Source organism: Lolium perenne, chromosome 4 (genome assembly GCF_019359855.2).
Source record: "Lolium perenne isolate Kyuss_39 chromosome 4, Kyuss_2.0, whole genome shotgun sequence".
Taxonomy (NCBI): Eukaryota; Viridiplantae; Streptophyta; class Magnoliopsida; order Poales; family Poaceae; genus Lolium; species Lolium perenne.
In genome coordinates, this window is record NC_067247.2 from 368,645,859 (window position 1) to 368,658,096 (window position 12,238).

The window sequence follows — 12,238 nt, forward strand, 5'->3', positions numbered from 1 at the left end:
TGGGTTATTTTTCTAAGCATCCCACTAAGCATCTCCCATTCTCCCATTTTCGTAATCAAGTTAATCCAGCTTGCATGTTCTGTATATTTGTAACAAAAACATAGTGCTGAACCTTTTCAAATTGCAACTGCAATGCCTTCATGTGAAGAGGTTTGCTTGAGAAGTGAAATATTGTTGTACTGAACTTGGTTTTAGGTATCGCAGACTTTTACTCCCTGTTACATGGCTGATATCTTTGTTGTGAAATGTGTAAAGTAGATTGCCTTCTCCTTTACATCAGTTCGGACTTTTGGTTCAAGTGGCTAGTGCATGAAGCTTAACATGGTATCAGAGCCCCAGGTCTCGAGTTCAAATCCTGGCTTTCTCAATTTATTCTAAAAATTATCTCCTCTCCCCGCAGCCTCCTGCCGTGTGTATCCGGCCTTCCGCTGCCTCTTTGCCTCTCTACACGTGTTGACTTGTCTTCTCGTCTTCCCGTCACACGTGAGAGGGGGTGTTGACGTGTATAAAGTAAATTGCCTAGCCCTTTCCATCAGTTCGGACTTTTGGTTCAAGTGGCTAGTGCATGAAGCTTAACATGGTATTAGAGCTCTAGATCTCGAGTTCAAATTCTGCCTTTCACATGGTTTTCGCAATTAGGTGTGCTCTTCTTTTTTCACGTGTTGACTTTCTCTTCTCCCGTCACACGCGAGTGGGAGCGTTGTGAAATGTATAAGTAGATTGTCTTCCCCTTTCCATCACTTCGGACTTTTGGTTCAAGTGGCTAGTGCATGAAGCTTAACAATCTTGAGTTATATTAGTGTCAGGAAAAGCAAGTGTCATGAATTTTCGACTTTTTTTTGAGATGATGAATTTTCGACTTGGATTGCTACTTCCTCGTTGATCTTCAGTTACGCCGGCGAACTGAAGACACACCACTCTGTAGCCGGGCCCACATGAGTGCGGCTGCACAGCCCATCAGCATTTTATAGGAGTTGGGCCGGCCTAAGCTGGGCAGCTAGAGTAGCGACGCAAGGCCCAAATTGCTAACCTAGCGAAGGATTTACCGCGCAGAAGGAGAACGAACAGCGGCGTCGACTCTCCCTCCTACCCACGAAATCCCACCAAAATCTGCATCAAATCCATGAATTTTGAGGGGGATTTGGATTCTAATCCTCCCCAAAGGTAAATCTCCCCCACACCTCTCAGTTTTACAGGTTAATTTTTCCTTATAGGGCCAATTTCGGAAACCCTAGTTCATGCTCTATGGTTGAAAATCCATGGATTCTAGGATGTATTTGATAGTTGTCCTCACGTAGTTGTAGATCCATATTTGTATGCATGTATCATGTATGAATGGATGTGCTAATTGTTTTCTATATCCTGGTCATAAGGAGGGGACTGCCTAGTCCTCTGGGGGACAGTACATGTGGGGACTGCTCATCCAAAAATGCCGATGGTGCGTATCATAAATACATATATTACACTCTTTCTGTTGCCTGGACGAATGCCGATTAGCTTATTACACTGCTCTTATAAAATGTGAATTTGCATTAGCCATGATCACAGCAAGCTGAAACATAACAACTTCATATATCCAACACCCACCTTGGCTTGATCTGATATCTGATTATAAAATAGTGTAGTACGTGAGAGGGAAAATGGAAGAAGCTAATGCAGTAGAAAATGACTAAAGGTTAGATAATGAGCATTGGAGTATTGAATACATCGAAATACATATACTGTTAAAATTCTAATGAACTGTACACACACCAGTTGGGCCAGACTTCAAAGTTTGACTATAATCCCACCTGGTCCCTAACGTAACCAGCTGCTCTCCCAAAAAAAGGTCCAAGGGGTAGGTGAATCTGGATGGTGTCCCAAGTGAGTAGCAGAGTGTTGCATGGTTGGTTTATGGTTTATAAAGGGTGTGCGTGAATATGTATGATTGATTGGACAGTGATTAAAGGGGGTTATAGCCCATCAAGGGGCACAGACATAATATTGACACACATTATAATTATTAATTAGTTCAATTTTTCTAGTGAGGCAAGGCCCATTTTAGAGTTTGCATAGAGTCTGGTGTACTACCGTGCCAGCTTGCTTGATGCTATCAGCTGATTGTACCATTTGCGGTGGTCTACTAATTAGTATACAAAATTGTATTCAAAACACTTCTGAACAGTGTCATGACACTCTGAAGGAATGCAACACTCCATGCGAATTGAGGTTTGTAAGTTTGTTGAGATCTTTCCTAGTAGCAAAGCAGTACATACAGGCTGGACTACACTAGACAATTATAAGCTGCTACAATTATTTGGATTTTAAAATCCAGCACTGAAACGAGAACACACAAAGCCATGAACTAGTGACTGCGAAGTAGGAGCAGCAGCAAAAGCCGTGTAGCTCAGGGTCGTGCCGCCACCATCTTCAAGACCAGTGTCAGTTGTCCTGTCTCCCAGAGGAACGCGTCGGCCAAGATGTAGCTGCGGACACCGGCATCGAACACCCATGAGCCAATTAAGAAATATAAATGGATTAACATAGTAGTTAAGCATACAAGGAAAACTGATGTTCGTACCACGCGGGACTAATCAGCAGTCATCGTTCCGAAATGCAAATTTGCCGCCTTGGATGTCAAAGGTGACGCCGATAGACCGTGTCGCCGAGTTCCCCAATACCTGTACAGCAGTTCCTAGAGCGGAACCCTTCATGAAATATGTGCATAGTCCATAGTTGGTAGTGAAATAAAATGAGCTCTGGGGTGCCAATCTCAACGTAGCACCCATATCGAATGAAAGCTCCACCACCGGCAGAGCAGACCAGTTCTTGAATGGGCGTAACCAGGCGTCGTCAAAGCACATATAGCCCGGTCCCATGGCAGCAGTACGTGCATATCCGAGGGGTACCAAAGCCTCGGTGATTACCGTCTCAAGTTGGCTGAAGGTAGCAGACTGCAACACTGTCCATCTTGATCCGGTGTCAACAATCATTTCCGAGGGTTCCATGACCAATGGGATCCCATTGGCCACCACCTTATCCAGCTGCAGTGCATACACGGGATGGTCGCGAGCCAGAAACAAGGGGGTATAAGATGGTGAACCCACACGGCTGTAATCCCCGATGGACAAGTATCCTGTCTTCTTTTTGTCGCTGGGAAAGCAATAGCTGAAAGCCTTGTAGCTTACCATCCGTGCTACTTGTGCAAAGAAAGAAAATGGCGCGACACCAAAACCGAATATGCCAGCCTCATGCTGGTCGTACTTGATGTCCAGGCTGCATCCGAAGACGAAACCAGGGAGACTATAGCCCTTCTCATACTGCCCAATGGCGATTCTGTCTGTCACCAACTTGCCGACGGAATAAGCTGATGATCTTCCGTAAGAGACACTGTAAAGACAACTATCCTCTTTCTCCATACAAGCTTTGGATCTAATACGGAGGGCCGACTGGACCGTGCGACAAATTCGTTCCGAGCACCCAACACGCCTTAAACTCTCAGATTTGTTGGGGTTGAATTTTGATCCACTGCCCTCTTGGTCGTTGCACTTGAGAGTGCAAGGTTCACACTGAACAAAGCAGAGTGGCGATCCAGTATCAATGGAGACAAGGTTCCAGACCGGTGGAGTACCCAGCTCAATGGGCATTAGAAAGGCAAAGTCGTTTATACTGTCATTTCGTATCAAATCAATAGGAAGGTCCGTCTCAACTAAGCTTTCAGTTGACAATGGACGACCAAAATGTTGTTGGACACATAGGTGGTCCGTGTGATACAAGGGGAACTCCAGTGCGCCTTCGTAGTTGACAATATGGTCTGTAATGAATTAATGTGCCCAATATAAAAAATGTAAGTGCCTGATTATTAATTTTCCTTTTGCAACACAGTAGAAACATTTTAGAAGAAAGCAATATTTTCTGCTATTATTACTTTTAAAATATGACACCCCATGGATATTGGATTTGCGCTACTAGTTGCTCAGTCGGTTTTCACAACTTGCACTTGTGTGTATGTGTGTGTATGAACCAGACTATATGCACACAAATGTATATGAACTACAGTAAGATCATGGGTGCATAAATGCTAACACCATTTTCAGAGAGGAATGTATATATCAAGCCTGAACTAAACTAAAGTACTATTACAATATATGTTCTTTACGAAACATAGTGTATTTTGTCTCGCACATAGATATGTATATGCCGTATATTTTATGACATACCTAGTAATTCTTTCTAAAATCATATTCCACGGTATTTTTCTTGCGTAGATAAATGAAAGTGTAACTAATTAGCACGAAAAAGAGGAAGAAGAAATACCGAAGCTGGAAGAGGGGCAGCCGGTGCAAGAAGACATCATCGATACAAGAATTAAGAGGAGCATCACCCTGAGATACCCGATGCTGTATGGCATATTCCTTAGAGAGTGCACCAACCTGCACCGATCAAATAATTGTAGTATTGGTCCTAAGATGATCCAAATAGAGCTTATTATTCCTCAAAAGAAGGTAAACAATTTTATTCCCTTGATAGAGTAGTATACCATAGAGATAGAATAGCTCCTGCACCCAATGGCAGTCCAGCGTGCACAGTGCCGCCGGCGACTAGGCCGTCAAGAGGAGTAGTAGTACTGTAAGCAAGAACGATAACGAGGCCGGAGGAATACATCAAAACATGTAAGCAATCAACAAAGGAAAATTAGCGGAGTAGTATTTACAAGTAGTCCTACGTTAGATGTTGAAGGGCTAAAATTAAATAGCACGTTGGGTCATCCAACCAAGTGCAGATTTTGCATCGTGCTGGTTCATCCAACCAATTGGAGAGAAACTGAAATGGGACAAAGTTAGTAAAAGCTAGCGCTGGATTGGTCTAAACTTGCATGCATATGCAAGAACTAGTACATACAGCTTCCAAAATACCAAATGCTAGAGTACCAACCCTGACAAGCCAAAAGGTAGTGATCGAGATGAGGACGCCGCCGGCTAGGAAGGCCACCGGCCTAACGCCACCACTGGGCCGCGGCATTGGAGCGTAAAAACGAGTGGATATTGGTGCAGTGGAAGCCAGACAGATCATCTTGTTTGTACACAGGGGGGAGTGTGGGTCTCTGTATGTATTGGAGATTAGGAGATCAAGTTTGAAGCAAGAGGTGCGATCGAGCAGTTGAGGCATGCGTCCACTGTGTTGCTTCCTCACTGCTCCTCTATGCTTGGGGAAAATATCGTGATCGTCCTGCACATCAAGGTCCCATTTTCCAGCCAGAGTTTCAGAGTCTCTCACGGACAGCACTACAGCAGGCACACATCTGTACGGGTGCTTTTACAGGAGTTCGATCTGATCACTGGTTCTTTCTGCCGGACCTCTGGAAATCGAGACGTATACGTACGTATTGGTGTTGGACTACGACACTGCCTGCAAGATCCTTCCTGATATATACAGGCCGCACGCACAAACCGCTGCCTAGCTAGCAGCACCGATCAAGAAACTAGTTGTCTCGCAAAAGACTCGTCTTCTCTACCTCCAATGGCGGCGACTCGTCTTCTCTACCTGGGCGCTCTACTGTTCCTGACCATGGGTGGGTGGCCGGCTCTCCTTTTATCATCCTACCCGATCTTCCTAGCCTAATTTGATTTTCTTGACATGCAGCGGCGTCAACGTCTGGGGCGGAGGCATTTGGCCTCCCGCGAGGCGTGTCGTCTGCGGACTGCGCCTACAAATTGCAGCAGTACGCAACAATCCCGCTGTCCAGTCCGGGCGAGGCGGCCATCCACCTCGGCAACACCAAATCCTGCATCGCTGGCTATGGAGGCCGCTGGGATCCCTACACCGCGTACCAGTTCTGCATCCCATCCTGGGTCGCCTTCACAGACAACGGCACCCTCGTCGGAGAGGCTGCTCTACAACACGCCGCCATCAGCCCTGGCACGGCCGTCTCAGGCTTCAAGCGCCTCTTCGGCATCAGGTAAGTAGTTCAATTTCTTACTTAATTACACACTTTCAGTTATTTTAAACTTTGCTGCGCAATTGATTGAGACTGGCTGGATTCTTAGCTTCCTGCAATTCCGTTGTTTTTATAGGATTAACAACGAGATGGTGAAGAGAGAGGCAGAGCTAGTTCCGTACAAGTTCACCGAGCAGATTGGGAGATGCGGCATCCAGGTGGAGACCGAGGAAGGCCACGTGATGAATTTCCTTCCCGAGCGTGTGGCGGGCATCCTCATCGCTGAGCTGAAGAAGATGGCGGAGGCACGCCTTGGCCACAAGATCGGGTATGCCGTTGTCACCGTTCCCGGGCACTTCAACGATGCTCGGAATTGGTTCAGGAACGAAGCTGCGCGGTTGCACGGTGGCTTAAGTGCTGTCAACGTCGTCGACGAGCAGGTCGCGGCAGCCGCGGCATACCGTCTTCACGAGAAGAGGGGCGACGGCAAGGTCGTACTCGTTATCCATCTCGGGGGCCGCACGACACATGCCACCAAGTTCAAGTTCAAGGATGGTTCCGGTCGTCTCCTCCAAGAACGCCATGATGCCTATCTAGGAGGTACGTGTGCACCGCATACACAGCTACAGATTTTGTTTCAGTCTCCGCGGGAAGAGGCTAAAATCTTCACTTCTTCCATGCAGGTGATGACTTCACTAACAGGGTTGTGGACTACTTTGTGGAGCTCATCAAGGAGAAGCATCATCGGGACGTCCGCAGGGACGAGGGCGCTCTACGAAAGCTGAGGGCATATTGCGAGATGGCCAAGAAGGCACTGAGCAACCGAGAAGGTGCACTTGTGAATGTCGGGTCGGTTCTTGACGAAGGCTCAAGTTTCTACGAAGACTTCACACGGGCCAAGTTCGAGGAACTCAACGGTGACCTCATGGCGAGAGTCATTGAGATGGTTGAGATGGTAGTGCTGGGAGGTGCCCCCGCTTCCCAATTGCGCAGCCACCAGGATGCCATTGATGAGATCATTCTCGTCGGTGGAAGTGTGAGGATCCCCATGGTTGCGCAGCTCATTGAGGATTACTTCCATGGCAGGGGGCTAATCAGGGATGAGGAGGCGGTGATCCGAGGCGCCGCTCTTTTGTCCCGCCCCGAGTCTGCTAGATATGTGGAGGAATGCTACAATGGAGGAGTGTCAGGGCCTCTTTGGTTGGCGAGTTAGGAATTAGGGAAATCAAAAATAGGATCAGAAAGCAATTTTTTTTTTAAAAAAAACTTTGTGTTGGTGTACATGAAGGGAAACGAGGGAATCATATGGCTGGTCACAAAAATTATCGAGGAACGTCACTTTGCCTTGTTTTAGGAGCAAATCCGTCAACGTGAGATGCTTACTTGACTGCAGACCACCAGTTTTTTTAGGGAATGCCATTAGCTAGCTTTATTGATAATTAAACACAATTACATCGTCTATCAAAAGAGGTAAAATAAAGCTAAGGATCATCGTTCCAGGTGCAAGAAATAGAATTGATAAAACTATTCCTATTGATCTCACGAGCCTTTTGCTCCTTTTCTGTTCAATATGGCAGCAAACAACTTGGCTAAGATGGTTCAACTAACACAGTAAAATGGTTTGCTTACTGGTTTGGCTAGTAACTTGATACACCATGGAGTTGCTATGTTGCAATATGCTGATGATACCATTTTGTTGATTCAAGAGGATTTACAAGCTATTAACTTGAAACTTCTGTTGTATATCTTTGAGTCTATGTCTGGCTTGAAAATCAACTTTGAGAAAAGTGAGGCGGTGTTGATTTTGGAGGATGATACCAAACTAAACTACTTTGCTGACATATTCAACTGCCAAAGAGGAAGTTGGCCCATCTAATACCTGGGGACTTTTGTTTGTGCTAGAAGAACTACTGTAGCTGAGATGGGCTTCCTTGGTGATAAAACCAAGAAGAAAATGAGTGGCTGGATCGGTAATACCATGTCTATTGGTGGAAGACTGGTGAAAATAGATGATTGCTTGTTCAGCAGTGTATCAGATGTCGATGAGATTGTTGCACAAAACAAATATAGAACAAATGGACAAACCTATCAGATCATTTTTTCTGGACTGGTAGTGCTGATAAAAGAAAATATCATTTTGTGAGATGGAAATGGATATGTAAACCAAAGAAAAAGGGGGCCTGGGTGTAAAAGACTTGGTCAAATTTAACATCAGTCTGATGTGCAAATGGTGGTAGAAATTGGAGCATGACTCTAGCCCTTGGCAAGATTTTATGGGCTTGAAGTATCTCAAAGGCTCCTGCAGATTCCCCCTTATGGGCAGATATTGTTGGAGATATGCCCAAGAGGCAATAATAAAATGGTTATTATAATATATCTTTGTGTTTATGATAAATGTTTGCATACCATGCTATAATTGTATTAACTGAAACATTGATACATGTGTGTTATGTAAACAACAAGGAGTCCCTAGTAAGCCTCTTGTATAACTAGCTTGTTGATTAATAGATGATCATGGTTTCGTGATCATGAACATTGGATGTTATTAATAACAAGGTTATGTCATTGATGAATAATGTAATGGACACACCCAGTTAAGCGTAGCATAAGATCACGTCATTAAGTTTATTTGCTATAAGCTTTCAATACATAGTTACCTAGTCCTTCGACCATGAGATCATGTAAATCACTTATACCGGAAGGGTACTTTGATTACATCAAACGCCACTACGTAAATGGGTGGTTATAAAGGTGGGATTAAGTATTCGGAAAGTATGAGTTGAGGCATATGGATCAAGAGTGGGATATTGTCCATCCCGATGACAGATAGATATACTCTGGGCCCTCTCGGTGGAATGTCGTCTAATTAGCTTGCAAGCATATGAATGGTTCATAAGAGATGACATACCACGGCACGAGTAAAGAGTACTTGTCGGAGACGAGGTTGACTGAGGTATAGAGATACCGATGATCAAACCTCGGGCAAGTAAAATATCGCGTGACAAAAGGAATCGGTATCGTATGTAAATGGTTCAATCGATCACTAAGTCATCGTTGAATATGTGGGAGCCATTATGGATCTCCAGATCCCGCTATTGCTTACTGGCCGGAGAGAAGTCTCAACCATGTCTGCATAGTTCACGAACCGTAGGGTGACACACTTAAGGTTTGATGTCGTTTAAGTAGATATGGAATATGAAATGGAGTTCGAAGTTTTGTTCGGAGTCTCGGATGGGATCTAGGACATCACGAGGAGTTCCGGAATGGTCCGGAGAATAAGATTCATATATAGGAAGTCATTTTCTAAGTTTGAAAATGATCCGGTGCATTTATGGAAGGTTCTAGAAGGTTCTAGAAAAGTCCGGAAGAAATCACCATGAAAGGTGGAGTCCCCGGGACTCCACCTAGCATGGCCGGCCAACCAAGGGGTGGAGGAGTCCCAAGTGGACTCCACCAAAGGTGGCCGGCCAACCCCCCCAAGGAAGGGGTGGGAGTCCCACCTTGAATAGGAGTCCCACCTTGGGTAGGTTTCGTCCTTATGGCAAGTTTTGAGTTGGGGTCTTATTCGAAGACTTTGAGTCAAGCTCTTGGGGATTTCCACCTATATAATGAGGAGCAAGGGGAGGGGGGCTGGCCACTTCAAGCCACCACCTTGCCCGGCGCCCAAAGCCCTCTCTCCCCAAACTCTAGCTGCCTCTTCTCCTCCACCTCTCCCGCATACGCTTTGGCGAAGCCCTGCCGGAGATCTCCACCACCACCGTCACCACGCCGTCGTGCTGCCGGGATTCCGAGGAGGATCTACTACTTTCGCTGCCCGCTGGAACGGGGAGAAGGACTTCGTCATCAACACCGAACGTGTGACCGAGTACGGAGGTGCTGCCCGATTGTGGCACCGTCAAGATCTTCTACGCGCTTTTGAAAGCGGCAAGTGATCATCTTCTGCAACAACGAGATCTAATCTCGTAGGCTTTGAAAATCTTCAAGGGTTAGTCTCGTGATCCCCTCGTTGCTACCATCTTCTAGATTGCATCTTGGCTTGGTTTTCGTTCTTGCGGTAGGAAATTTTTTGTTTTCTATGCTACGAATCCCATCAGATATGCTACAGGTAAAGAATATGTATCTGTGTGGTAGAAGGATGTATGTGGGAAATGGAGCTCTGACTAGTTTTTGGGGAGATTCCTAGTGCAGTATAAGCCCTTTGAAAGATATATTCCCTGAGCTTTAATGTATTTGCAATGAACAACTTGTGACAGTTGCTGCAGTTGCTGCTATGGGTTGGATGTTCTCCTTCAGGAGGTGGTTAACACCTGATTTGATCATGTAGAGAGATGGTTTACTGGCTTTCTTGAATCAGATAAACTTGAGTAGTAAAAAGATGTTCCTTTCTAGAAATGGACTAAAGGAGGCAAATTTTCTGTTAAGTCAGTTTACAAGCATCTTTGCAGCAATGGGATTGATAGATCCTTTCGACACTTTCGACACTTATGGAAAAGTAAAATTTCCTTAAAAATCAAGATATGGCTTTGGCTGATCTGGCATAATGCCATTGCTACCAAGGATAATTTGATTAGACGCAATTGGATTGGAAGTCCTCTCTGTCAGTTCAGTAGAGAGCATGAAACTACCAGTCACCTTTTCTTTGGTTGTTCTGCTGCCAAATTCGTCTGGAACCCCGTTGCAACTGCCATCGGCTCTCCTACGCGTCCTGGTAGTGTCTCACAATTTTTCTGGTGGTTCCCGTAGTTTTTTCCTGCCAGCCGCAACACGCAGATTGCTGGCCTGGCAGCAATTTGCTAGGCTATATGGAAACTAAGAAATAGAGCCTGCTTCAAAAATAAGCTGATTAATTCCCTATGCAAGCTAATTAGTTATGTCATCGTGTTTATGAAATATTGGGTAGGGCTTCACGGGGAGAAGGACAATGTAGATATCTGGGCTGATGCAGATAATCTCATACGGCTAGCGTCGACGGGAGGAGATGCTGAAACTGGGAATTCTGGCCCAGGTCCTAATCTTCGCCTGGAAGATAAGAAGCAAGCCTGAGGATGACAAAGATGCTGGAGATATTGCCCGAAGAAAATGCGTTGGGAGAAAGTGCTTTTGGGATCTGTTTAGATGTGCCATGTTGCCTGGTGATTCTTTTGCTGATGGCTTGATCTCGGTGGAATTTCAGTTCCACGCGTCCTGTAATAAGACTTCTTAGTGTTAGTTCTGGTTGCTGTTTGTTTGAACGTTAGTAGTAGGGCGGCGCGTTCCCTTCTGTTTTTATGTTTCCTGTAAAAACTACATGAACATGGTTTCGTTATCTCGCCGATAATGAAATTCGATCCCCTCTTGGATCGTTTGAAAATAAATTGATCTCGCGAGCGACCGAATTAGCTTCCCTAAGGCAATGTATGAACTCCACCTTTGTAAACCCGATGCCAGGATGGAGCAATTATAGAAGATTTCTGCTGATGACATAGAGGAGACATATAGGAGAAACCGACATCCTGCTGATTATGGAGCAATCATAGAAGATTACTTCCATGGCAGGGGGCTAAGCAGGCTGATTACTTGATTGTTGACCACCAGTTGGTCAAAAAGTCATAAGCTTTATAAAATTTGGTAAAATGTACAGTGAAAAGTATCATCATTTCTAACATTGTTAGAACAATTATAAAGACAAATCGATACGTGAATAGTACTACATCTATCTCAAAGCTTAAGGCTTATTTTTTTTTGAAAAGTCAAACCAAGTAAAGTTTGACTAAACTTTTAGAACAATCTATCAATAAATATAATATTTAGATACCATACGAAAATATATTTCATTATCTATTTAATGATATTAGTTTTGCATTTTGCATGTTAATGATTTTTGGTAAAAGCTTAGTTAAAATTGACATAGTTTGACTTTCTAAAAATAATATAAGCCTTAAACTTTGGGATGGAGGTAGTATTATTTATGCTTTTTTCTTTTTGTGACACAATTTATGTTGGACCTGTCTTCTTTGTTTATTTATGTTTATTTCGAGTTTGGTCATGAAAATTTCAGAGATGGTAAACACACGTTTTGTGAACATGCCAATTGATTTTGAAATATTTAGAAACTTATAAATTTGAATTTTGACAAGTGGTATCGTGGTATCACTTAAAGGGTGGTACCATGTGCTACTTCCCCCCATTGAATACTCTGCTTTGTCTGATGAACCGTGAATGCTCTCTGCTGATGCAAGCGTACATATATATTTGCCATGTTTCAAAGTTGCAAAAGTGTCGATGCCCTTAAAGACCCTAGAACCCTAGTTTGACCATAGTTTCTCAGCTCGGATCACATAG

The 12,238-nt window shown here is 44.4% G+C and overlaps 2 protein-coding genes across 6 annotated transcripts; one reads left to right on the top strand and one right to left on the bottom strand.

Moving 5' to 3' along the window:
* Window positions 1-1,012: 1,012 nt before the first annotated feature.
* Window positions 1,013-7,172, top strand: LOC127296649 (heat shock 70 kDa protein BIP1). 5 transcript variants are annotated; one of them, XM_051326821.2, is made up of 6 exons: window positions 1,013-1,164; window positions 1,374-1,438; window positions 4,248-5,551; window positions 5,623-5,938; window positions 6,054-6,517; window positions 6,601-7,172. In XM_051326821.2, the coding sequence occupies exons 3-6, from the start codon at window positions 5,500-5,502 to the stop codon at window positions 7,128-7,130; spliced, it is 1,362 nt and encodes a 453-aa protein (XP_051182781.1). In that variant the 5' UTR covers window positions 1,013-1,164; window positions 1,374-1,438; window positions 4,248-5,499; the 3' UTR covers window positions 7,131-7,172. The 5 variants fall into 5 exon arrangements, with proteins under 5 accessions (XP_051182781.1, XP_071675587.1, XP_071675589.1 ...); XM_071819486.1 differs by lacking the exon at window positions 4,248-5,551; XM_071819488.1 differs by lacking the exon at window positions 4,248-5,551 and having other exon boundaries at window positions 1,377-1,438.
* LOC127347923 (aspartyl protease family protein At5g10770-like) lies at window positions 2,574-5,001 on the bottom strand. The gene is made up of 3 exons (XM_051374058.1): window positions 4,896-5,001; window positions 4,297-4,473; window positions 2,574-3,793 (listed from the first exon to the last, which is right to left on the bottom strand). The coding sequence occupies exons 1-3, from the start codon at window positions 4,999-5,001 to the stop codon at window positions 2,574-2,576; spliced, it is 1,503 nt and encodes a 500-aa protein (XP_051230018.1).
* Window positions 7,173-12,238: the final 5,066 nt, after the last annotated feature.

Coding starts and splice junctions, on each gene's coding strand:
- LOC127296649 (XM_071819486.1), top strand. CDS start 1,124: ATGAATTTTGAGGGGGATTTGGATTCTAATCCTCCCCAAAG. Junction 1,439..5,622: donor CTCATCCAAAAATGCCGATG/GTGCGTATCATA, acceptor CTTGACATGCAG/CGGCGTCAACGTCTGGGGCG. Junction 5,939..6,053: donor AAGCGCCTCTTCGGCATCAG/GTAAGTAGTTCA, acceptor TTGTTTTTATAG/GATTAACAACGAGATGGTGA.
- LOC127347923 (XM_051374058.1), bottom strand. CDS start 5,001: ATGCCGCGGCCCAGTGGTGGCGTTAGGCCGGTGGCCTTCCTAGCCGGC. Junction 4,474..4,895: donor GGTTGGTACTCTAGCATTTG/GTATTTTGGAAG, acceptor CCTTCTTTTGAG/GAATAATAAGCTCTATTTGG. Junction 3,794..4,296: donor CTGCCCCTCTTCCAGCTTCG/GTATTTCTTCTT, acceptor AATTCATTACAG/ACCATATTGTCAACTACGAA.